General features: G+C 40.7%; 1 protein-coding gene across 4 annotated transcripts in view; it reads right to left on the bottom strand.

Moving 5' to 3' along the window:
* Nucleotides 1-485: 485 nt before the first annotated feature.
* The window catches only part of PNPLA4 (patatin like phospholipase domain containing 4), a 109669-nt gene continuing 84585 nt past the window's right edge, over nucleotides 486-25569 (bottom strand). For 2 of the 4 annotated variants that reach the window (XM_060138401.1, XM_060138403.1), the window contains exons 7-8: nucleotides 8278-8362; nucleotides 486-1487 (exon numbers count right to left, since the gene is read on the bottom strand). In XM_060138401.1, coding sequence (XP_059994384.1) covers nucleotides 1363-1487; nucleotides 8278-8362 — 210 coding nt within the window. In that variant the 3' untranslated portion in view covers nucleotides 486-1362. Of the gene's footprint in view, nucleotides 1488-8277; nucleotides 8363-22194; nucleotides 22458-25569 lie in introns of those variants that run through there. The other 2 variants (XM_060138404.1, XM_060138407.1) reach the window with 2 other exon arrangements.

Genomic DNA, 25569 nt, shown 5'->3' with positions numbered 1-25569 from the left:
TGATGCAGACTGCTTTGATGATCTTCTCATGACGATAGGTCTCGTTAATATTCGCTCTCCTGGATCTGGGTGGGTCTGTCACGTGACTAGGGCGGAAGGGATGCCATGCCGTCCCTGAAGCCTCGGTACCCAAGGCAGTGCAGCTTCTTCCTAGCCATCCACGCTTCGGAAGGCAGCCATCCTGCTTCAGGGAAGCCAGTGATCACACACTAGTGCCCGCCCAGCAGCCCGGCTGAGGTCCACGGACCGCCAGCATCATCCCCAGACACGTGAGGGATCAGATGGTTGAACCCCCAGCTCTCCCGCCACAGGCAGCTGTCGCCGCAGGAACAGCCACAAGCTCTGACCACCGAGACATGCCCCCACTGGCAGGTGTGTGCAGAATAGAAACAAATGGTGGCTGCTGGTTTCAGCCAGTACCTACTGGGATTGCTTATTAGGACGCAAAACGTGACAAACACGCGAGCGCCGGAACTGAGGCCACTTATTCAATGAGTTTATTTTTAGCTTATAATGCACAAAAGCTATTCAGACGTGTGGCTTTGTGGCCACCCATATCCCGCTCACCACAGATGACTCAGTAGGGAAAGGAGATTCAGTGTAAACATCTTTGCGTGAAACGAGAACCTAAGTCATTTCCGCTGGCCAGGAGCTTACATTATTATAGGGAAAATGGGGACAGACACCTAAATTAGTACCAGAAAGTGGCACCCAGGAGTACTTTGCAGGTTATTCATTCAACACTTGTATGTTGGGACCTGCCGTGTGCCAGGGACGCTGGCCTCTGTGGTATAAATCCAGCGGGGGGTTTACAGGGATCCTGCTGGCAGGGATTTTATATTCTGACAGGTGTAGATAACACACTAGCAAATAAATAAAAGTGCTTCTGATAAAGAAAAGTGCAGGACACAGCGAGGTGGAGAGGCTGAGGGGAACCACGACCTTGAAGTATCGGAATTCTTTGATAAAGTGGCCTTGAAGCTGAGACCTGTGATGAAAGGGGTCCGGGTAAGGGCAGCACAGCAGGGACGAGTGAGAGGGAGTCTCGGAGAAACAAAGGAGGAGCGGGGAAAGGAAAATCTTCTGCAGAAGGAAAATCTCTGGGGTCCTCACAGGCCCCGGAAAGGTACTTGAATTGTATTATTGTGATTACAATACCTGGAAAAGTCTAAATGATTCACGGACACCACTTAGAAGGATGCAGTCCCTCCTCGTTATTCGCAGGTCCCCTGTTGGCAAGTTCATCGGTGCCACTATGATCTATTTTTAACCATTAAATGAACGCTCCAGGTACTTTTGGGGTCATTCACAGACGTGCTCAGCTGGGGTTGGACAGGGCAGCAGTGCCTCTGGTTGCAGCTTTCAGGCTGTCAACAAGTGTCCCTTCTGTGGACTACTTAGTGCCACGCTTTTCACATTTATGTGTCTTTTGTTGATGACGTTGCTGTTGGAAATGACCCCCAAGCCCAGTGCTTCAGTGCTGTCTGCTGTTGGGAAGAAAGACCAAGAAATGCCTTAGGGAGAAAATACACGAGTTAGATAAGCTTCTTGTAGGCGTGAGTTGTAGCGCTGATGGCCCCAGGTTCCCTGTGGATGACTCAGTGATATCTATTTAATAAGGTGCCTTTAAACAGATACATACAGTTAACACAAGATTATGTATTGATCAGCTGGTGAAAATGTTGTGACCCGAGGCTCCCAGATACCTAACCCTGTACTTTCCTAGCAGCAACGGTTTGCTATTCACTAATTCAGCATCTGCGATGACTTTCCGAACATAATTGCAAGAATGATGAGAATGGGCTGTATTTTCAGGAGGTCCAGTTGAGAGGCAGACATTGTGGGGTGAGCAGTGGTTGAGCTTGGTCACGTGGCAGGCTTTGGCAGTGACCTGGATGTCAGGCATAGGAAATCCAGCAACATCCCAGGGCTGTGATGCTAAGTGTAGAGTAGGAAAAGAGTCTTCCAGTGGAGAAGGGGAGTCACAGGAGGGTTTATGGAGAAGGCAGCATTTGTGAAGAATGCAGCTTTTGAGCTGCATCTTGAAACGATGGGCTAATGTATGTGAGTTTATTTATCACAGAGACACATGTATTTATGTGGTAATTGTATATCCACATGGCACAGGACAGTGCAGTGCAGAAAACTTAGGAGCAAATTAAACCCATTTTTTTAGTTGAAGTGTAGTTGATTTACAGTGCTGTGTTAGTGTCACAATATATACAGCAAGGTGTTTCAGTTATATTTTTTCAGATTATTTTCCATTATAGTTAATACATGATATTGAATATAGTCCCCTGTGCTATACAGTAAATCCTTGTTGCTTATCTATTTTATTTATAGTAGTTTATATCTGTTCATTCCATACTCCTAATTTATCGCTTTCCCCTTTGGTAACCATAATTTGTTTTCTATGTCTGTTCCTGTTTTGTATATAGATTCATTTGTATTATTTTTTTAGATTTGTATTTTTTTTTTTTACATCTTTATTGGGGTATAATTGCTTTACAATGGTGTGTTAGTTTCTGCTTTATAACAAAGTGAATCAGTCATACATAAACATATGTTCCCATATGTCTTCCTAGATTTGTATTTTTTTTAGTGATATCATATAATACTTGTTTTTCTCTGTCTGACTTACTTCATTAAGTATAATATTTTCTAGGTCCATCCATGTTGCTGTAAATGGCATTATTTCATTCTTTTTTATGGCTGAGTAATATTCCATTGTATTGTTATATATGTACCACATCTCCTTTATCCTTTCTTCTGTTGATGGACATGTGGGTTGTTTCCATGTCTCTTGGCTGTTGTAAATAGTGCTACTAGGAACATTGGGGTGCATGTATCTTTTCAAGTTAGAGTTTTCTAAAACTCTTATAGTATTTATTTTTATTTTTTGGCTGCAGTGTGCGTGGCATGCGGAATCTTAGTTCCCCGACCAGGGATGGAACCTGTGCCCCTTTTAGTGGATGCACAGAGTCCTAACCATTGGACCGCCAAGGAATTCTATTACAGTATTTTTAAGGGATATGCTTCATGTATATCAGGAACCTCAACCCTTACCCACAGCATGCAAATATACTGATGCAAAATGAATCATTGATGCATTTAATAACAAAGGCCCTCAGATTTTTAAAAACTGTAGCAAAGGTAATAAACTCATCAGAAATGAACATTCTGACATAGGATAGGAGCAAAATCAGACTGCAAAATTTGGGTGATTTATGCTTTCAGTCACTAGAGAACATCTAGATAAGAGAAACCTCTTACTTTACGAATGAATAAAAGCTTTCCTTCCCTCCCTCCTTCCTTCTCTCATAACACAAAATTTTAAGTACTCATTGAACACTTCTAGACTGCTCTAGAACCTAGGAATACTATAGGATGTACATTTTACTGAGGTGAGGGGCATAGACTTATCAGGGAAATATATACTTCACAAGGTTGTTGCTTTAAATGGAGTTAAATGTCATTAAGAAAATAAACAGGGCTTCCCTGGTGGTGCAGTGGCTGAGAGTCAGCCTGCCGATGCAGGGGACACGGGTTCGTGCCCCGGTCCTGGAAGATCCCACATGCCGCGGGGCGGCTGGGCCCATGAGCCATGGCCGCTGAGCCTGCGCGTCCGGAGCCTGTGCTTCGCAACAGGAGAGGCCGCAACAGTGAGAGGCCCGCGTACCGCAAAAAAAAAAAAAAAAAAAGAAAGAAAGAAAGAAAATAAACAGAGTTACAAACTTCAGGTTGGGAGGGGGTAAGGGGGAGCATGGACAATTTTATAGAATTTTGGTTAGAGTAGCAAACCAAGAATAATGCTGTTTATGGCTAGAAAAAAATTAATGGAAGTATCATTCTCTACTGGATGGTATATTTCTATACAATGTCTACCTCTAAAAGGGTAAGTATAGTTTGTCTTTACACAATATTTAGGTCTAATTTTAACAGAGATTTTGTTTACTAGAGAATGGAGACTTAGTTGAGACCACGTGGTGGGAACCTTCAATGAGACCAGGCGGCACCTCTGGATGTCGGGGGGTAATCTGCATCACCCACTACCTGCCTCAGTGGTTCCCAGTAGAGCATCCTCAGGCCGTATGCATCAGAATCACGTGGGGACCTTAACAAGCACCTGGAGTGGTTATTTGGCACCTTAGAGTTTGAGAATCACGGACTGGCTGGGTAGACATTCCAAATTTCTGGCATAAGGTCAAGGGGCAGATGTTTGCTTCTGGATATAACACATATATTCTGTCTTTGTGAAAATGAGACGCATTGGAACTCATCACCTCTGTCAGGAACTCTCAGACTCCCAGGTTCTTGTCTTTCCAGGAGAACTCTGAGATGTGAATGCCACACGATGGGGCCAGAAGTTGTCGCCAAGCTTAATTAAGCTCTGCTGGTGCAGGAAAAGGCTCTTAACTTCCTAGGGTCTGAGTTTGTACATTGGAGGAGAGGATGGAAGGCATGGTAAATGCAAACCACATTCCCGCTCTCCCAACCCCACTGAAGTCATGAAGCGAGACTTTGAGGGTCGGATACATACGTCACATGTTGATGTTGCATTCCCGTGAAAGAAAAGGACTGGAAGTGATTGCGTCCCTACTATGTGCCAAGACCTCTTAAAATACCATCTCAAGTTAAAGTAAATGGATGAATTGCTCACCAGGACAGTTTAGGAATAGCATTGCTCTCTACAGTCTATAGGGAGAAGTAACTCGCTGAGCAGAATAGAAATGAAAACCCAAATCTTCTGTCGCAATTTCAGGTTAACTCCATGTAAGACCGGACACTATAAAACTCTTAGAGGAAAGCATAGGAAAAACACCCTTTGACATAAATCACAGCAAGGTCTTTTATGACCCATCTCCTAGAGTAATGAAAATAGAAACAAAAATAAGCAAATGAGACCTAATTAAACTTAAAAGCTTTTGCACAGCACAGGAAACCATAAACAAGACGAAAAGACAACCCACAGAATGGGAGAAAATATTTGCAAATGAAGCAATGGACAAAGGATTAATATACAAAATATATATAAACAGCTCATGCAACTCAATATTAAAAAAACAAACAACCCAATCCAAAAATGGGCAGAAGTCCTAAATAGACATTTCACCAAAGAAGACATACAGATGGCCAAGAGGCACAGGAAAAGATGCTCAACATCACTGATTATTAGAGAAATGCAAATCAAAACTACAATGAGGTGTCACCTCACAGCAGTCAGAATGGCCATCATCAAAAAATCTACAAACAATAGATGCTGGAGAGGGTGTGGAGAAAAGGGAACCCTCCTACACTGTTGGTGGGAATGTAAATTGATACAGCCACTGTGGAGAACAGTATGGAGGTTCCTTTAAAAACTAAAAACAGAACTACCATAGGATCCAGCAATCCCACTACTAGGCATTCACCCTGAGAAAACCATAATTCAAAAAGACACATGCACCCCAGTTTTCATTGCAGCACTATTTACAATATCCAGGACGTGGAAACAACCTAAATGTCCATTGACAGATGAATGGATAAAGAAGATGTGGTACATATATATATAATGCAATATTACTCAGCCATAAAAAGAAATGAAATTGGGTCTTTTGTAGAGATGTGGATGGACCTAGAGTCTCATACAGAGTGAAGTAAGTCAGAGAAAAACAAATATCGTATATTAACACGTATATGTGGAATCTAGGAAAATGGTACAGATGAACCTATTTGCAGGGCAGGAATAGAAACGCAGACGTAGAGAACAGACTTGTGGACATGGGATAGGGGAAGAGGAGGGTGGGACAAATTGGGAGATTAGGTTTGACATAAATACAGTACCACGTGTAAAATATCTAGCTAGTGGGCACCTGCTGTATAGCACAGGGAGCTCAGCTCTGTGATGACCTAGATGGGTGGGATGCGGGGTGGTCCAAGAGGGAGGGGATATCTGTATATGTAGAGCTGATTCACTTTGTTGTACAGCAGAAACTACCGCAACATTGTAAACCAAGTATACTCCAATTTTAAAAAATAAATTATGAAATAAAGGCATTATTTAATTATTTTAAATTCCTTTTTTCTTTTTAAATTAAGAGCATTTCATGTGCTCCACATAGGCATCAACCAGGAAAGACTTGACTTTGACTTTCCTTAAATAATCTCCCACCCTTCCTTGTACTGTGTAGTAACATGTTCTAATGTCATATCGTGGCTGTGTTCTAAAAATGCATAGCTTATATGGTGGCTTACTAGTAGGAGCAGCCTTAAACGGGAGTTACAGATACTTGCCTCAAGAGTTTATCTGTTTTATTATCGATGACCATAAAACTGGCAGACAGCTTTTTGCCTCATCACATTTCAAGTATAGTGTTTGATGAAAACAGTTTTTAACCTCCATGTGGAAACATAAGCAACACACAAAAATGCATGCGAATAAACCTTTCTATTTTGGCAATCTAGGGTTTCTTTGTTACAGATTCACATTAAAGATCGCAAGCCCAAGATAAATCATGGTACTTAATACTATGCTGTCTGATGTGCCTGTCAGTAACAAAGCATTGTTATAACTCCCTCTATTGACTTATGTCCTTTGCTTATTATTAAAACATTTGTCCTGTGTCCTGGAGTAAGGAATCTGGTCATATTTTTATTTATTCACTTGAATACATTTTGAGAATTAGCATACTTAGTATACCTATATTGAATATTTACCAACTTGTAATAAAACCATATTTAAATTTATTAAATGCACTGTTCTACATACAGTATATGATTTAATGATTCAGGTGCCTCCATGTGTGTATATGTACATACGTATGTAAACATGTGGGTATGTATATGCATACATGTAGGACATGTGTAACTTTAAACATCATATATATGTATGATACGATAAAAAATTAAAGTTTATGCTCCACCATAAAGCTATGACCAGTATTTGTATGGAATCTAATGGATTAAATTCATTTATACTGGATTCATAATTCACTTAAAAACTTGCCATTTAAATCAATAAATAGTACACTGCAGTCACAGAATTTTAAAGTTTTCCGTGATCTTAAACTTTAATTCCCTTATTACACAGCATACTTCCAGTGGAGAATGTGTTATACTCCTGTGGTTAACCGTAGAGTTTTTAAAATCCAGTAAAACTTAGTATAATAATATCTTACAAACAAAAGAATTAATTGCTATTAACTATTTATTTGTATAGTCCGTGGCGCATGGTAAACCAAGCAAAAGCATGATACCCTGGAGCAGAGACACATAATAGACCTGTCCTAACATGACGAGTATTCTTACCTGCCTTTCCCTGGGAGGAATACAGTGGGCGAATTAATGAAATTGGCTTTTTTTTAAACCGTCATTTTATTTACTTATTTTTGGCTGTGTTGGGTCTTCGTTTCTGTGCGAGGGCTTTCTCTAGTTGTGGCGAGCGGGGGCCACTCTTCATCGCGGTTCGCGGGCCTCTCACCCTCGTGGCCTCTCTTTTTGCGGAGCACAGGCTCCAGACGCGCAGGCTCAGTAGTTGCGGCTCACGGGCTTAGTTTCTCCGAGGCATGTGGGATCCTCCCAGACCAGGGCTCGAACCTGTGTCCCCTGCATTAGCAGGCAGATTCTCAACCACTGCACCACCAGGCAAGCCCTGAAATTGGCTTTTATTACTGATTCATTGCATTTAAAATGAAGAAGCAACTCTGGATGTTCAAGAATTCAAATTGAAAGGAGACTGGGAATTCTAAAGTCAGTTATGGAGGTGAAGTGAAGACACAACTGAGAATGGTTCCTGATGGTAGTGATTTGCAAGCAGGCAAGGGGGTGGGTGCCTGCACTGAGGGAATAAAGCATAAAAGCCTTCACCTGATGTGTTTGCTGTGAAGTCCAGGATGGCTGTGGGAAACCCAGGTTGACTGCTAAATGCCCCCAGGGGCATCCAACAGGATAGGAGTCTAGGCCCTTACAGAACTGAGGCGCCTGTGGGAAGTGCTGCAGTTTGTCTAGTGCTTTTGTGTGAAGACAGGGAATCCACGTGTTTGAAGGCTCCCTGGCGAGGCCATCCCACTGACAAACTCTCCTTGTGATGGACAAGGTGCTGGTTATTTCAGCTTCCTTCCCCTTGCCCGGATTTAGCTTTACCTGGGATATTTCTCAGCGAGGGAGAGCAATGCTGCACGAACGTGCAGTTGATTTGTATTGAAAATGTTGTTTTGTGTGCAGCGGGGGCTGTGGCGGGCTTTAAATAGAGGTGGTGAGTAGTTACTCCGGTCTGTGCGTCCTCCAGGTTTACTGTACCTTCTGAACGCAGTGTTCTCACCCGCTGAATGGCAATTGCTGGGAGGGCAGGTCCTGGGTCTGCTTCTGAAACGTAGCTCAGGATCTTGCGTAAGAGGTCCGGGATGAATATTTTTTTTGATAAGTGAATGAGAGTAAATATACTGAGTGGTGGGATGGATGCCTGGCTGCATGGACAGATGGGTGGGCAGTTCATGGTGTGTATAGGAGGGAGGAGAATGAGAAAAACGTGCTTATAATATTCCTTTGATGTTATTTAAAAATACGTATAAAACAGGGTGGTCCCTTTAAAGAAATGCTGGATTGCACACAGCCTCTGGTGTCAAGTCTTGTGCCCCATGATCCCTTGAATACCTAGCTGATCAAGAACCTTCTGCCGTGTGTTTAGAACATCAAGACAAGCCGTAGAGGATTCAGCATCTACCACTGTCATGTGGCTTGAGGGCTAGCAAACCCCTCCCAGCTTCCTGCGTAGCAATCTCTCTCTCTCTCTCTTCTTGTTTGAAATGTATCTACTTTACATTTAGGCAAGAATTGGCTTCTGAAAATGCAAATTATATTAAATCAATTTTAAAATTTGTTTTGCTTTGGTTTTGCTACCTGACAGTGCATCTAGCTAAACACTGAATTTGACCCAAAACCACCAGAAAATCCTAAGAGCTTAGCAGGAGGGGGGATCCCTGAGGCACTGGAACTTTCTGAGAGCTTCATAGAAACAGATGATTGGGCAACACTAGGAAGACAGGTCCTCTATCATTTTGCCTAAGTCAGAGTCCTAAAAGTTAATTAAATCTTAAACGAAGGCACATGCATGGGTACAACAGTGAGCTTCCCAGGCCGGCGTCTTCAAGGGGGTCTTCAGTTAGAGAGGTAAAGGGAAGACCCATCAGATGAGACTGGAGAAGTGTTTAGGAGGAGGAAAGTTGATTCTGTAAAGATTTGCATAAGGACATTTCTATCATGGTTCCTGAAGTTATGCTGTGTGGGCTCCAGTGGCCACGTCGATGACGTGGAGCATGAGGTATGAACCATTTCCATTTGGATTTTTTTCAACATATCTAAAAAGGACAAGGAAGTATTGCTGTGCTGATGGAAACAGGAACTTGTTCCGAAGATGAGGATGAGAATGTCCTCATCATGTTCTGCCTTCAGAGAGAGGGGAAGTTTGGCGGCGAATATCATTAATCCTCCGGCAGCAATAGAGAAGAGCAATTTGAATAAGGAAGGGCAGCCTCAGAGGAAGGAAAGAAAACTCTCTTGCAATGGAGTGCCGTTGTCAAGAATGAGTCACCCAGCCAGCTCTGCGTGGAGAGCCTCTCCGAAGGGATAAAAAACAGAGAAGGACACTCAAAAATTGTTCTGTCATTCTCCTCCCTCCCTGCCAAACTGCTTCCCTAAATACCAGATAGAGAAAGCTCTGAAACAGTGGCAATATCGAAATCTATTGTTGCAGGGGAAACGCTGTTCCTGGTGAGGCAGAAACGTCTGGAGACTGAGGAAGAATAAAAGGTCAAAGGACCCCACAGTGACTGTGGATGCTTGGGAGAAACTTGCAAACTCTTTCTGGAGTCAACAGAGTTTCTTGGGGTGTCGCCGATGCACTTCCTGGATCTTCAAGTATGTGTTAACTGAGAGACAGGTTGATATTCTCTGCCTGTCTTTTCTAGAGAGTGTAGTAGAGAGATCCCTGTTTCAGTAGAGGTTTTGGGAACTTTGCAAATGAATCAGTGTACATATCATCTGTCTCTCATAAAAGCCCACATAATAAAACATTCCTAGAGTTTTAGTTTGGGGGTTGGCAGGGGGTGCAGGGGAAGGAAGGTTTCTGCAAATAAATGTGTATGTCTTCTCCTATGAGCAAAAGAAAATATAAGACTGATGAATCTCTCTTTGGCTTGTCGTTCAACAAATGTTGACCTAAATTCACAATCCAAGCTTCTTAGGTGACTGAATCTACGTTCCTAGGAGCACCAAATTCCGCAGGGGTTCCTGATGGATTGCATCCTGACTAATTCTTTACGTTTTCATTTTGTGCTTTGTATTCACCTGGGAGTTGACTCATAATAGTGTCAGCAGATACCAACATCAAATGAATGAACAGGATTGCCTTTTATTGAGGCTGTTTATGCCTCATCTCCCAGAGAGTCTCTAGTTTCTTGGTGTGTCCAGAGTCTTTTTCTCGGTTACTTTGAGGACACAATTCAGAGCCATACAGCAGCCGACCTGTCAAACCCATCTTTGGGCCTCCCACATGGACCCTATTTCATTCCTAAGATGATTCACCAAAAGGGGTGACAAGGACATAATACACTATCACATGGATCAATGACATATTACACCTATGAAGAAAAATGACACAAAGTAAAAACAAATACGTGCAAAAGTTATATTCAGAACCACTTGGGATGAGGGAGATTGATCATTAAGATGGCCCCACTTGGACAGTCTCAGGGACCTCTGGGACAACATTAAATGCACCAACATTCGAATTATAGGCGTCCCAGAAGAAGAAGAGAAAAAGAAAGGGACTGATAAAATATTTGAAGAGATTATAGTGGTAAATTTCCCTAACATGGGAAAGGAAATAATCAAGTCCAGGAAGCACAGAGAGTCCCATACAGGATAAATCCAAGGACAAATACGGCAAGACACATATTAATCAAACTATCAAAAATTAAATACAAAGAAAAAATATTGAAAGCAGCACGGTAAAAGCATCAAATAACACACAAGGGTATCCCCATAAGGTTAACAGCTGATCTTTCAGCAGAAACTCTGCAAGCCAGAAGGGAGTGGCAGGACATATTTAAAGTGATGAAAGGGAAAAACCTACAACCAAGATTACTCTACCCAGCAAGGATCTCATTCAGATTCGACGGAAAAATTAAAACCTTTACAAACAAGCAAAAGCTAAGAGAATTCAGCACCACCAAACCAGCTTTACAACAAATGCTAAAGGAACTTCTCTAGGCAGGAAACACAAGAGAAGGAAAAGACCTACAATAACAAACCCAAAGCAATTAAGAAAATGGTAATAGGAACATACATATCGATAATTACCTTAAATGTAAATGGATTAAATGCTCCAACCAAAAGACATAGACTGGCTGAATGGATACAAAAACAAACCTGTATATATGCTATCTACAAGAGACCCACTTCAGACCTAGGGACACAAACAGACTGAAAGTGAGGGGATGGAAAAAGATATTCCATGCAAACGGGGATCAAAAGAAAGCTGGCATAGCAATTCTCATCTCAGACAAAATAGGCTTTAATATAAACACTATTACAAGAGACAAAGAACAACACTACATAATGATCAAGGGATCAATCCAAGAAGGAGCTGTAACAATTGTAAATATTTATGCACCCAACATAAGAGCACCTCAATATACAAGGCAAATGCTAACAGCTATAAAAGGGGAAATCGACAGTAACACAATAATAGTAGGGGACTTTTAACACCCCACTTTCACCAATGGACAGTTCAACCAAAATGAAACTAAATAAATAAAAAAAAAGAAACTAAATAAGGAAACACAAACTTTAAATGACACATTAAACAAGATGGACTTGACATTCATAGGCCATTCCATCCAAAACCAACAGAGTACACTTTCTTCTCAAGTGCTCATGGAACATTCTCCAGGATAGATCATATCTTGGGTCAAAAATCAAGCCTTGGTAAATTTAAGAAGATTGAAATAATATCAAGTATCTTTTCCAACCACAACGCTACGAGAGTAGATATCAATTACAGGAAAAACTGTAAAAAATACAAACACATGGAGGCTAAACAATACACTACTAAATAACCAAGAGATCACTGAAGAAATCAAACAGGGAATCAAAAAATACCTAGAAACCAATGAAAACACGACGACCCAAAACCTATGGGATGCAGCAAAAGCAGTTCTAAGAAGGAAGTTTATAGCAATACAATCCTACCTCAAGGAACAAGAAACATCTCAAACAACCTAACCTTACCCCTAAAGCAGTTAGAGAAAGAAGAACAAAAATCCCCCAAAGTTAGCAGAAGGAAAGAAATCATAAAAATCAGATCAGAAATAAATCAAAAAGAAATGAAAGAAACAATAGCAGAGATCAATAAAACTAAAAGCTATTTCTTTGAGAAAATAAACAAAATTGGTAAACCATTAGCCAGACTCATCAAGATAAAAAGGAAGAAGACTCAAATCAACAGAATTAGAAATTGAAAAGGAGAAGTAAGAACTGACACTGCAGAAATACAAAGGATCATGAGAGATTACTACAAGCAACTCTATGCCAATAAAATGGAAAACCTGCAAGAAATGGACGAATTCTTAGAAAAGCACAACCTTCTGAGACTGAACCAGGAAGAAATTGAATATATAAACAGACCAATCACAAGCACTGAAATTGAAACTCTGATTAAAAATCTTGCAACAAACCAAAGCCCAGGAACAGATGGCTTCATAGGCAAATTCTATCAAACATTTAGAGAAGAGCTAACACCTATCCTTCTCAAACTCTTCCAAACTAAAGCAGAGGGAGGAACACTCCCAAATTCATTCTGCGAGGCCACCATCACCCTGATACCAAAACCAGACAAAGATGCCACAAAAAAAGAAAACTGCAGGCCAATATCACTGATGAACTTAGATGCAAAAATCCTCAACAAAATACTAGCAAACAGAACCCAATAGCACATTAAAAGGACCATACACCATGATCAAGTGGGGTTTTTTCCCCAGGAATGCAAGGATTCTTCAATATATGCAAATCAATCAATGTGATATATCATATTAACAAACTGAAGGATAAAAACCATATTATCATCTCAATAGATGCAGAAAAAGTTTTTGACAAAATTCAACACCCATTTATGATAAAAACTTTCCAGAAGGTAGGCATAGAGGGAACTTACCTCAACATAATAAAGGCCATATATGACAAACCCACAGCCAATATCATTTTCAATGGTGAAAAACTGAAACCATTTCCACTAAGATCAGGAAAAAGACAAGGTTGCCCACTCTCACCACTATTATTCAGCATGGTTTTGGTAGTTTTAGCCACAGTAATCAAAGAAGATAAAGAAATAAAAGGAATCCAAATCGGAAAGGAAGAAGTAAAACTGTCACTGTTTGCAGATGACATGATATTATACATAGAGAATCCTAAAGATGCTACCAGAAAACTACCAGAGCTAATCTATGAATTTGGTAAAGTAGCAGCATAAAAAATTAATGCATAGAGATCTCTTGCATTCCTATACACTAATGATGAAAAATCTGAAAGAGAAATTAAGGAAACACTCCACTGCAACAAAAAGAATAAAATACCTAGGAATAAACCCACCTAAGGAGACAAAAGACCTGTATGCATAAAACTATTAGACACTGATGAAAGAAATTAAATATGATACAAACAGATGGAGAGATATACCATGTTCTTGGATTGGAAGAATCAACATTCTGAAAATGACTGTACTACCCGAAGCAATCGACAGATTCAATGCAATCCCTATCAAAGTACAAATGGCGGGCTTCCCTGGTGGCGCAGTGTTTGGGAGTCCGCCTGCTGATGCAGGGGACGCGGGTTCGTGTCCCAGTCCGGGAGGATCCCACATACCGCGGAGCGGCTGGGCCCGTGAGCCGTGGTCGCTGAGCCTGCGCGTCCGGAGCCTGTGCTCCGTGATGGGAGAGGCCACAACAGTGAGAGGCCCGCGTAACACCCAAAACAAGAAACAATAAAAAACAAACAAACAAAAACTACCAGTGGCATTTTTCACAGTACTAGAACAAAAAATTTCTCAATTTGTATGGAAACACAGAAGACCCTCAATAGCCAAAGCAATCTTGGGAAAGAAAAATGGAGCTGGAGGAATCAGGCTCCCTGACTTCAGACTATACTACAAAGCTACAGTAATCAAGACAGTATGGTACTGGCACAAAAACAGAAAGATAGATCCATGGAACAGGAGACAAAGCCCAGACATAAACCCACGCACATATGGTTACCTTATTTTTGATAATGGAGGCAAGAATATACAGTGGAGAAAAGACAGCCTCTTCAGTAAGTGGTGCTGGGAGAACTAGACAGCTACATGTAAAAGAATGAAATTAGAACACTCCCTAACACCATACACGAAAATAAACTCTAAATGGATGAAAGACCTAAATGTAAGGCCAGACACTATCAAACTCTTAGAGGAAAACATAGGCAGAACACTCTATGACATAAATGACAGCAAGATCCTTTTTGACCCACCTCCTAGAGTAATGGAAATAAAAAGAAAAATAAACAAATGGGACCTAATGAAACTTCAAAGCTTTTGCACAGCAAAGGAAACCATAAACAAGACAAAAAGACAAACCTTAGAATGGGAGAAAGTATTTGCAAATGAAGCAACTGACAAAGGAATAATCTCCAAAATATACAAGCAGCTTATACAGGTCAATATCAAAAAAAAAAATAAACAACCTAATCCAAAAATGGGCCGAAGATCTAAATAGGCATTTCTCCAAAGAAGATATACAGATGGCCAACAAACACATGAGAGGATGCTCAACACCAGTAATCATTAGAGAAATGCAAATCAAAACTATAATCACCTCACACCAGTCAGAATGGCCATCATCAAAAGGTATACAAACAGTAAATGCTGCAGAGGGTGTGGAGAAAAGAAAACTCTCGTGCACTGTTGGTGGGAATGTAAATTGGTATAGCCACTATGGAGACCAGTATCAAGGTTCCTTGAAAAACTAAAGATAGAGCTCCCATATGATCCAGCAATCCCACTACTGGACATGTACCCTGAGAAAACCATAATTCAAAAAGAGTCATGTACCACAATGTTCATTGCAGCACTATTTACAATAGCCAGGACAGGGAAGCAACCTAAGTGTCCATTGACAGATAATTGGATAAAGAAGATGTGGCACACATATATAATGGAATAGTACTCAGCCATAAAAGAAATGAAATTGAGTTATTTGTAGTGAGGTGGATGGAGCTAGAGTTTGTCATACAGAATGAAGTAAGTCAGAAAGAGAAATACCGTATACTAACACATATATATGGAATTTAAGAAAACAAATGTCATGAAGAACCTAGGGGCAAGACGGGAATAAAGACTCAGACCTACTAGAGAATGGACTTGAGAATATGGGGAGGGGAAAGGGTAAGCTGGGACAAAGTGAGAGAGTAGCATTGACATATATACACTATCAAATGTAAAATAGATAGCTAGTGCAAAGCAGCCACATGGCACAGGGAGATCAGCTTGGTGCTTTGTGACCACCTAGAGGGGTGGGATAGGGAGGGTGGGCGGGAGACGCAAGAGGGAAGCGATATGGGGATATATGTATACATATAGCTGATTCACTTTGTTATACAGTAGAAACTAACACAACAATGTAATGCAATTTTTCTCCAATAAAGATGTTAAGAAGAGAAAAAGACAGCCTCACTTAATGAACTGGAAGGGACAGATGTTCCTAAACTATTCACAGATTAACTCAGAAATAGATTGCAGCCAACAGACCTGCCAGGTCACACCCTCTGCATTTCTCATCCCCGCCCCCCCCGCCTTTTTTTTTGTTGAAGTATAGTTGATTTACAATGTTGTATTAATTTCTGCTGTACAGCAAAGTGATTCAGTTCTTTGGCAGGAACAAGTCTGTTCTCTATGTCTGTGAGTCTGTTTCTGTTTTGTAGATAAATTCGTTTGTGTCGTTTTTTAGATTCCACATATAAGTGATATCATATGGTGTTTGTCTTTCTCTGTCTGACTTACTTTCTTTAGTATGAGCATCTCTAGATCTATCCATGTTGCTGCAAATGGCATTATTTCATTCTTTTTTATGGCTGAGTACTATTCCATTGTATATATGAACCACATCTTCTGTATCCATTCCTCTGTCAATGGACATTTAGGTTGTATCCTTGTCTTGGCTATTGTCAATAGTGCTGTGAACATAGGCGTACATGTATGTTTTTGAATTATAGTTTTGTCTGGATATATGCCCAGGAGTGGGACTGCTGGATCATATGGTAGTTCTATTTTTAGTTTGTTGAGGAACTTCCATACAGTTTTCCCTAGTGTCTGCACCAATGTACATTCCCACCCACAGTGTAGGAGGTTTCCCCTTTCTCCACACCCTCTCCAGCATTTATTATTTGCAGACTTTCTGATGATGCCCGTTCTGACCGGTGTGAGGTTGTACCTCATTGTAGTTTTGATTTGCATTTCTCTAATAATTAGGAATGTTGAGCATCTTTTCATGTGCCTACTGGCCATCTGTATGTCTTCTTTGGAGAAATGTGTATTTAGGTCTTCTGCCCAGTTTTCTATTGGGTTGTTTGGTTTTTTGTTGTTGAGTTAGATGAGCTGTTCGTGTATCTTGGAAATTAAGCCGTCATCAGTTGCCCCCGACTTCTAAACAAGCCTTGCCGTTTTCCCATGCACCAAATCTTCCTCTTAATCATAGACAAGTCTGGTCCTGATTGTCACCATCTATACCGGGTTGAGGTGATGAGAACTCTTAAAGGTTTTTTTTTTTTTCCTCAGAGTAAATACTGCTTTATAAATGATCGTGCATATGTGTTGATGACACATATTTGGACTTGACCTACCTAGTCTACCTCATTTGGGCACCAATCAGTGATACTCATTATTTAATCTTGGCCATGATGACAATGATACTATTAATATATTGCGGCCTTATGGATATCCTCTTCCATGTCACAAAGCCAAGTACTTCTTCTACATCCACACGTCTGGGACTCTGGCTGAAGCGCAGACAGGGTCAAAGTCACCCCACAGAAGGATCTTCAACACCGTGTTGTTGTATGTGGGAAAATGAAAAGCAAAGCGTTCAAGTACCCATGGTACCTGCATAAAATGGATATTATGCAGCTGCTAAGAATCGTGTTTCCAGTGCATTTAAGTTCATGGGTAAGGGTTCAAAAATAGAATATTAATCGAAAAATACAGGCTATAATGCTATCTCTATAGAATCAATTAAATTTTGGAAGATAGGTATGTACATATCTAGAAGACCTATGTCTTTGAGACCCCTATATACACTCCCTCATGTACATCCCCATCCACATCTGACAGAGACAGAAACAGAGAGAGACGGAAGAGGGAGGAAGGTGGAGAGAAGGAGGGAAGGAAAAACATTCAGAATCTTGAGAGATATTAATAAGTATGTCTGGTAAAGACATCGTAGGTTACTTTTACTTTCTTCTTTGCCTTTCAGGATTTCTAAAATACAGTTAAGTATGATCTGACCTGTGATTTTGTAAAATCAACCATGTATGACAATGCTGAAACTGCACAGTTTCTGCAAAGCATGACATAGGAATCAAAACCTGCCGAGGAAAAAGAAGTACTGCCCCAAGTATGAGAGAGTCAGTGTTTTCTGACTGATGTGACACTCGGGATCAGATGTGAGATTCTGCCCTTGCTCTCAGTAATGGAGGGCAGGACACTGCATGCTCATCTAAGAGTCAAGATTAGGGACTAAGGCTTCCTTTTAACACGTCCCAGGGCCCAGCATGGCCCCTGTCTCCCCAGCAAGCTCCCGTTAATTACCCAGGAGGCACAGAAAGGTCACAACAGAACTTAGCCCTGGAGTGATACCAGCCACCGTCAATGTAGACAGGACATCTGGTAGATTCAGAAGCCAGTGAACACTGCTGTTAACCTGACTGTCCTGCACACAGTTGACTTGGTGTCCTGCTATGTCTCCCCCAGAAGTGCCTCTCGCCCTGATCATCAGGGAGAATAGCGACGTGTGCTTTGGACATGCATCAGGAAAGTACCAGTCGTTAAATCTGTGCTTGAACGCTCACCCAAAGTACTCTGCTCTTACACAACTAGTGCTAATCTGTAGTTTTCCTATTCCAAGGTGTTGTTTTAGGAGGGAACTTAGGTGATCTTGACTAAACTTCAGCAGATGCATAATTGCCAGGCAGGTGTCGTTTCAGCCTCTCTGTGATGTCTGACGTCAGGCTGAGTTGCCATCTGGCATTCATTTGAGATGGTCACCTGGGAAACCTAAATTAACGACATGGCAGAGATCAGGTAATGGGGTACCATCATTTGTCAGGTAGGCACTCTGGATTTGAAGCAACAAAGATGAACTTGGAAGGTGTAGAGATGATGGTAGTGACATTGGAAGAAAGACCTTGCCCTTGACTTCTTTCTGTCAGCTCAAGAAAATAAAGACACATATTTCAGAACTTAGATCTCTCACTGGACCAACTATCAGGAAAATTAAACTCCTCATGCTACGTGAAAAAGATTTTTTTCAGAAGTTTTTCAAATAGCGGAGATTCCTTTCTTTGACACACACACATACACATAAATGAAAAATAGAGATGTGTATATATTTTATTGTTATAATTTTGACTGGTATGAAAATTTGAGATGTGTATATATTTTATTGTTATAATTTTGACTGCTATTAAGTTAAACCTGGAGAATTTTTTAAAGCGTTTTAAATTCTTTAGCTGTTATTCTTCTTTTTCATCAAACCATTTCTGTTGTAAACACGTTTTCTCATCTCTGGTGGTAGCACACACTTACACAGTTTTTCTCACGTTCTTTGCCACCTCCTCTTCCTCTGAGTTCTCATGGTGGAGTTTCCCAGGGCTCCAACTTTGGCCCCCATTTTCCCTCTGGCGGTGCTGTCTCCAGAGGCAATGTTATATAGCATTTACATCATGATGACTCCCAAATTCTCATCTCTGACCTCGTCCCTAAAATCCTGAATCCAACTACCTCATTGATCTCTACCTTGGACACCTACAGGGCAACTCAACAGGAATGTATCCAAGATAAAGCTACTGCTTCCATAACCCACCAATACTCAAACTCTCTTTTCCCCAGTATCTCCATGTCATTCACCAGCATGGGAACCCGGATTCACACATGTGATTCCTTCCTTTCTGTCTTCCCACATCCATTCATAGACTCCATTACTAAGCCTTGTCAACTCTACTTTTAAATTGTATTCCAGATCTGTCCAGTTTTCTTCATTTCGACTAGTGACAGCTTTCTCTAGGCCGCCATCATTTCATCTTTGTTGTTATAAGAGCTTCCTAGGGGTCTCCCAGTCACCACTCCTACATAATCCCGTATCAGTTTGCCAAAAATTCCACAGTTTGCGTGATAAATTATCACTCTTGCTCCAAACCTTGCAGGACTTCAATCACACTTCGATGGAAGCAAAACTCCTAGACTAGCATAAAAAGCCGTCCATGACCTGCCTTTCCTCACCTCTTCTAGCTCATCCCTCCAGCACGAGGTTTCAGCTCCACAGGTTCCTCAAACATGCTATGCTAATTCCTGCCTATGGACCCCATCCCTGAGGGCTCCCTCTGCCTGGAATCATCTTCCCCAGTGTGTCCACATGCCTGAGTCCTTAACTTTCAGGTTTCAGTTTATATATCCACTCTAAAAAACCCAGGCGTAACCGTACAATATGAAGGAAATCTACCAGTCAGTCTCTAGAATGTTTTCCTGATTTATTTTCTTCATAGCACTTACACTTTCTATTTATTTGACGTTGAACAAAGGACCTTTTTACACCTCATTTTCGTGGTCTTTAAAAGAGGCACAATGATATTTCATAAAGCTGCTCTCAGGATTAAAGGAGTTCATACACAGCAGTTAATTAGAGCAGTGTTCACATTGGTAATCAATACATTTATTTGTGTACACAGAATTCAATAAATATCTGTCTAGTATTAAGTATCATATTACCAAGGATATGAACTAACTTTTTTATTGGAGCACAGTTGATTTACAACGTTATATAAGTTTCAGATGATTCAGTAGTTTTATAGATTTTACTCCATTTAAAGTTATTATAAAATATGGTTTATATTCCCTGTGTTGCACACTACAACCTTGTATTTTTTTTCTACCTAGTAGTTTGAACTAAGTTGTTTTAAATCACAAGTAATAATTAGGCAATAATTCTGCAATGAAGTGCCCAACCAAGGCCTTAATTTTATTCTCAAAAGTCTGTAGCTTAGGGGCTTCCCTGGTGGCGCAGTGGTTGAGAGTCCGCCTGCCGATGCAGGGGACACGGGTTCGTACCCCGGTCCGGGAAGATCCCACATGCCGCAGAGCAGCTGGGCCCGTGAGCCATGGCCGCTGAGCCTGTGCATCTGGAGCCTGTGCTCCGCAATGGGAGAGGCCACAACAGTGAGAGGCCCGCGTACCAAAAAAAAAAAAAAAAAGTGTGTAGCTTAACAGTACTACAGAATGGCCCTCTAACTATTCCTGCATGTGTCTTTTGGTGAACTCGCATAAAAACACATTGCATATTTACCCAGCAGTGGGAATGCTGGGTCACAGAATAAGCATGTCTTCAGTTGTACATGGCTCCCAACAGTTTTCCAAAGTGTATTTTCCCAATTACATGTTTACATTATATTTTAGGTTCAGTCAGATGGTTTTCACATTAGCAACGTTGCGAAATAAGTCCTCCAGAATATAATCCATATGACAAAATATATTCCTATTAGCTCAGAAGCTTATTAGAATTAAGAAGAAATGTATCAGCATAAAAATGATAAAGAAATTACAAATTACATATCACTCTGCATTTGTATTGCATGAATCATTTAGAATATCTCATTATTTTAATTGCAACCAACTACTCCAGTCGCAATAGACATATATATTATAATATATAATATATATAATATATAATATAATATATTATAATATATTATTATATATTTTAGGAATAAATTAAATATATCATCTAATAGCTCATCCTAATATCCTGCTCTTGGATTCATTAAATGATCAGAGCTTCCATTAATGTTCATAGGAATTTCAAACCCACATAAATACATCATTAGACTGAAGGTGAACATCTTTAAGGTAGATTTACCAGAAGGTTAGAATGTTAGGACGATAGCTCATGTGCATTTCTATTTTTATCACGTGCAGTTATGATATTACTGCAACACTCATAGTGATTGTACCATCTGGAAGGTTTAAAGGTAACTAAACATGAAGATGATATTCTGTAATTGTTTTATTGGGTTTTTACTGTATGTGTATCCAATATTGCCTTCATTTGACTCCCTAGGTAAATAAATAATTTTCCAGTTTCTTAAAGTAGACAAATACATTTAGTCAATAAGAGAAATGAATATTTTGAAAACAATTTTGAATAGTAATATCCTGTGTTTGAGACAGAATTTCAAAGATTGTGGAATGAAATAATCATTGAATCTAATAATGTGCCTTTCTCCTTCACTTTTCCTCCAAAATGAAAATCCTTAGAGGTAATCTTCTATGATTTGGAGCTAGTATTATAAACTTATTACTTTCTTACATTTTGGTACTTCTTCCTAGCCTGCCAGCACAACATACTTAATCTGAGTTGTATGCAATGTGTTGTTCGGTTAACTCACGGTCCCAGTTAATGTGTAGATTTGCTAATTATTTTTAGTTTGATGTTTCACTTTCGCTGTTTAACCAGATTCTAACTACATCAACAGCCCGCTTTTAGCTAAATTCATTCTCTTCCTGTGTTTTCCAACTGCCCTTTTTTTTTAATCAGTTTCCTCTTTTGTTTGTACTGTTTCTTGTGCGTCTTTAAATTGGTGTACATTAATTTATAAAGATTAAGAAACAAGTCTTACGAAAGTAAAAATACATTTTTCACAGGCTCAGTATTGGGGGAACTGACGAGTTTAGCTTCATTGTCTGGAATCTGTGCCTTTCTTTTCCATTGTGGATTTAGAAGTGGATAGAAACTAAATCCATTTGGAACATAAGCCCGGTGTTGGTCTAAACTTCTTCACAGGTGGTTTGTATCCTAACCCATGAAAAACCCAAACCCCTTGTCTTAGTTCATTTGGGCTGTTATGAAAGAATTCCATTTGCCTGGGTGGCTTATAAGCAAACAGACATTTATTTCTCAGATATCTGGAAGCCTGGAGGTCCAAGATTACAGTGTCAGCAGATCCAGTGTCTGGTGAGAACCCACTTCCCAGTTCATAATCTTCTCACTCACTGTGTCTTCTCTCTGGGGTCTCTTGTTTAAGGGCACTGATCCCATTCTTGAGGTCTCCACCCCCATGATCTCATCACCTCCCAAAGGTCCCACCTCCTAATCCCAACACGTGGCGGGTTAGGATGTCAGCATCTGGAGCTGGCAGGGGGTGGGGACACAAACATTCAGTCTACAGAACACATTTTAATAACACAAAGCCTTATCGTGAAGGAATCAGAATGCCATGGCATGTTTCCCCATAACATTGTCATTTCTTAGAGGGATACCAACAATAACATTTTGTACAACGTTGGTATACAGTAGCTATTTCTAAAATAGATGTGCATTCTGGTGCCTAGTTCTTGCATTATAGGCAAGTCCCATTTTTCTATAAGGAAAACTCAAGCACCCTAACACTGTGTGACTTGTATTTGTATCTCGGCTTTGGTGGGCGGGGGCTGCAGTGGTAAGAAGAAGAGCTTGGAGCCAGGCAGAGGTGGGTTCAGGAGCAACCTCTGACATGGGGCTTTAAGTCCATCCCTTTACCTCTGTAGGCTACCATTCCCTCCTCTGTGGGACAGAGACAATAAGACTTCAAAAAATATCTGTAAAGCACTGAGCAGAGTGGAAGGCAAATTGCCCTTCAAAATAGCTGTAGCGATTGACAGCCTTCCAGGGCCATGTGGGGATTCCACTGAATCCTCTCCCTCGTGGCCCATAACCAAGCAGCTGCTAGGTTCCTACTCTTGGATCTAGAGAAGAGTGAGGAAGGGCGGCATGGCTGAAGCTTAGCTGCGCAGGCGGGTGGGTGATGAGAGATGACGCTCAGTGATGCTGACAGCCCGGCAGGGTCTAGTTCATGGAGAGCCTAAGGTCGTATTCAGTTAAAGCCAGTCTTGACCCTACGGGGTGAGACCTTTGAGCGTGTTCTTCCCTCGTCTGGACATCTTTTGTCCCATCTTCACTCACTCCTCCCTGTTCTCTCTGCATCTTTACATGTCTAATGCCAACTGCTATTTCCAGTCTTAATTCAACGTCAGCTTCCCCAAGGTGGAACCTCTTTCATTTTTCTGTGAGGCACTTCATCTAGTCCTTTTCAAATTCCTGCTTCATCACAGATGTGATGCTCTTCAGAAAACTTGGCTTGTGCCTGTAGTTGACTTTGGGGCCTCTGAGTGAATGCGCATGGCCTTAGAGTCAGACATTCATCACACAGTTCTGCAATAGCTTTTTAAAAATGTGTCTGTTTCTCCCATGCACTTGGCATCCCAGACAGGACTGGCTTCACCACACTACCATCCTTTCCCCAGTCCTCCACCACTCTCTCTGGTTAACTGCCCCCTTCCCCTTCCAAGACCTCTGTCCCACCAGCCTTGGGCCTTCCTTTGGCAAACTCACTCTCCTACTTGAGGACTTGAGTATCGTTCCTTATGGGAACAAGCCCCAACAAATACTGATTGAATGACACAAGAATGTGAAAAATATATGGAACACAGGGCTGTTCTTGACATACCTTGAATGAGCTGTGTGTACAACTTAGTTTATTGTTGTTTCAGCTTATTTACAACTCAGTTTATCATTATTTATGCTACTGCTGCTTAGAATTTGCTTCCTTTTTCTTCCATTTCCTTTTTAGTGACTTTTCTAGTTTTCCCTAAAGACATATTTAATTATAGATACGGTAGCACTTAATTAATTTCTATTGACTATGGTCTCAAAATACCTAACACGTAAATGCAAAGTCTACTGTTTCCATCAGTGACTTCCTTGGCAAATACTGAGTTATTTATCCACAGAGCAGGAAATGTAAACAACCTCATTAATCTCTACTCGGCCTGACCCAGGGCCCCCTCCTCCCAGACCTCAATGTAAAACTTACTGAGTATCCAGTCTCATATATTATTTACAGAGTACCATTGATTTATACAACTTTTCCTAGGTCAGAAGTCTGGCGATTCATTGGCCCCATATCCAGTTTGACTGCAGGAAGAGGAACCGTTTGCGAGGATACTATTTCCCAATGCATGAAACTGTTGTAGTGGGTTTCTTCTGGTTTAGCCAAACAAGAATGCTCTGTAGGAATAATAACCTGAAACATGTGTGGACTGTTTGGCGAATAAATTCTCTAAGTAACAACTGAAAAGAAATTGCAACAACTATTAAAGTGAAAAGCCTTACCCAGAATCAGAAATTATTTCATCACCAGTGCTTACATGAAGAAATGTGAAGGCCATATAGACATTTCTGGACCTTCCGGCAGTAGGGATGAACAAATAGGATACGTACAGAGCTACCTGCCACTTTTTGTATTAGACAAGTGCCCATTCCCTCCTAGGAGGTCCACAGGAAACTTCTACTATTGCTTTCTTGTGCTTGTCTTAAAATACGGTTATTAGCTCATTTGACTTCCTGAAGTTATCTGAACACAAACCTTGGCTCATTCTGTATTTTTTTTTAAATATTTATTTATTTATTTGGCTGCGCCAGGTCTTAGTTGCGGCACGCAGGATCTTTAGTTGTGGCTTGCGGGATCCAGTTCCCTGACCAGGGATAAAACCCAGGCCCCCTGCAGTGGGAGCATGGAGTCTTCACCACTGGACCACCAGGGAAGTCCCTCATTCTGTATTTTTTAATGTTTTCAAATTAAAAAATAAATAAAATTTAAATAGAGCAGGAAAAAAATGCCATAATCTTAACACACATGGAAAAGAAAGGGTTAGTGGCAGTCTGGGAATCCTTTGTCTTTTTTTAACTGGGGACACTGAGAAAAAGAATGAAAGGTGGCCAGGGCAGTACTTCCTGTGAGCTTGTCAATGTCAGACCTCTTGGCAAATCACTGAAACGGTAGTTCCTTATCGTAGAGTCTATATCCATCCACTTTTAGCAGAATGTAGCTGGTCTACCTGGTATTGTTTATGAGTTTAGGGACATGGCTCCCCAGATGATGTTACATAAGTGATGGAAATATCTGAGTATAAAAAAAGGTGGTTCATGAAACTAATTGCTCCCTTCTGTATAGAGGATATGCTTCCACAATTTCACAAGCATCACTTAGAGACCTTATATGTTAAACCTGGATCAGAGTGTCAAATGAAACAAAAAAGGATTCTACAAGTATTAATGATCTGAAAACTGCTTTGCCCATGTGGAATTATTAGTGAAGTTTGATACTAGGTAAGATTTCAGAGTGAATCTCATTTGATAATCCAGTGCATCTTATCTTCACGCTGATTATATTTTAGTAGATATTCCTCACCTTTCTCCATAAACA

This window comes from Lagenorhynchus albirostris, chromosome X (assembly GCF_949774975.1).
Source record: "Lagenorhynchus albirostris chromosome X, mLagAlb1.1, whole genome shotgun sequence".
Lineage (NCBI taxonomy): Eukaryota > Metazoa > Chordata > Mammalia > Artiodactyla > Delphinidae > Lagenorhynchus > Lagenorhynchus albirostris.
Note: the sequence above shows the minus strand (reverse complement) of the source record. Positions and strands in the feature narration are given on the sequence as shown.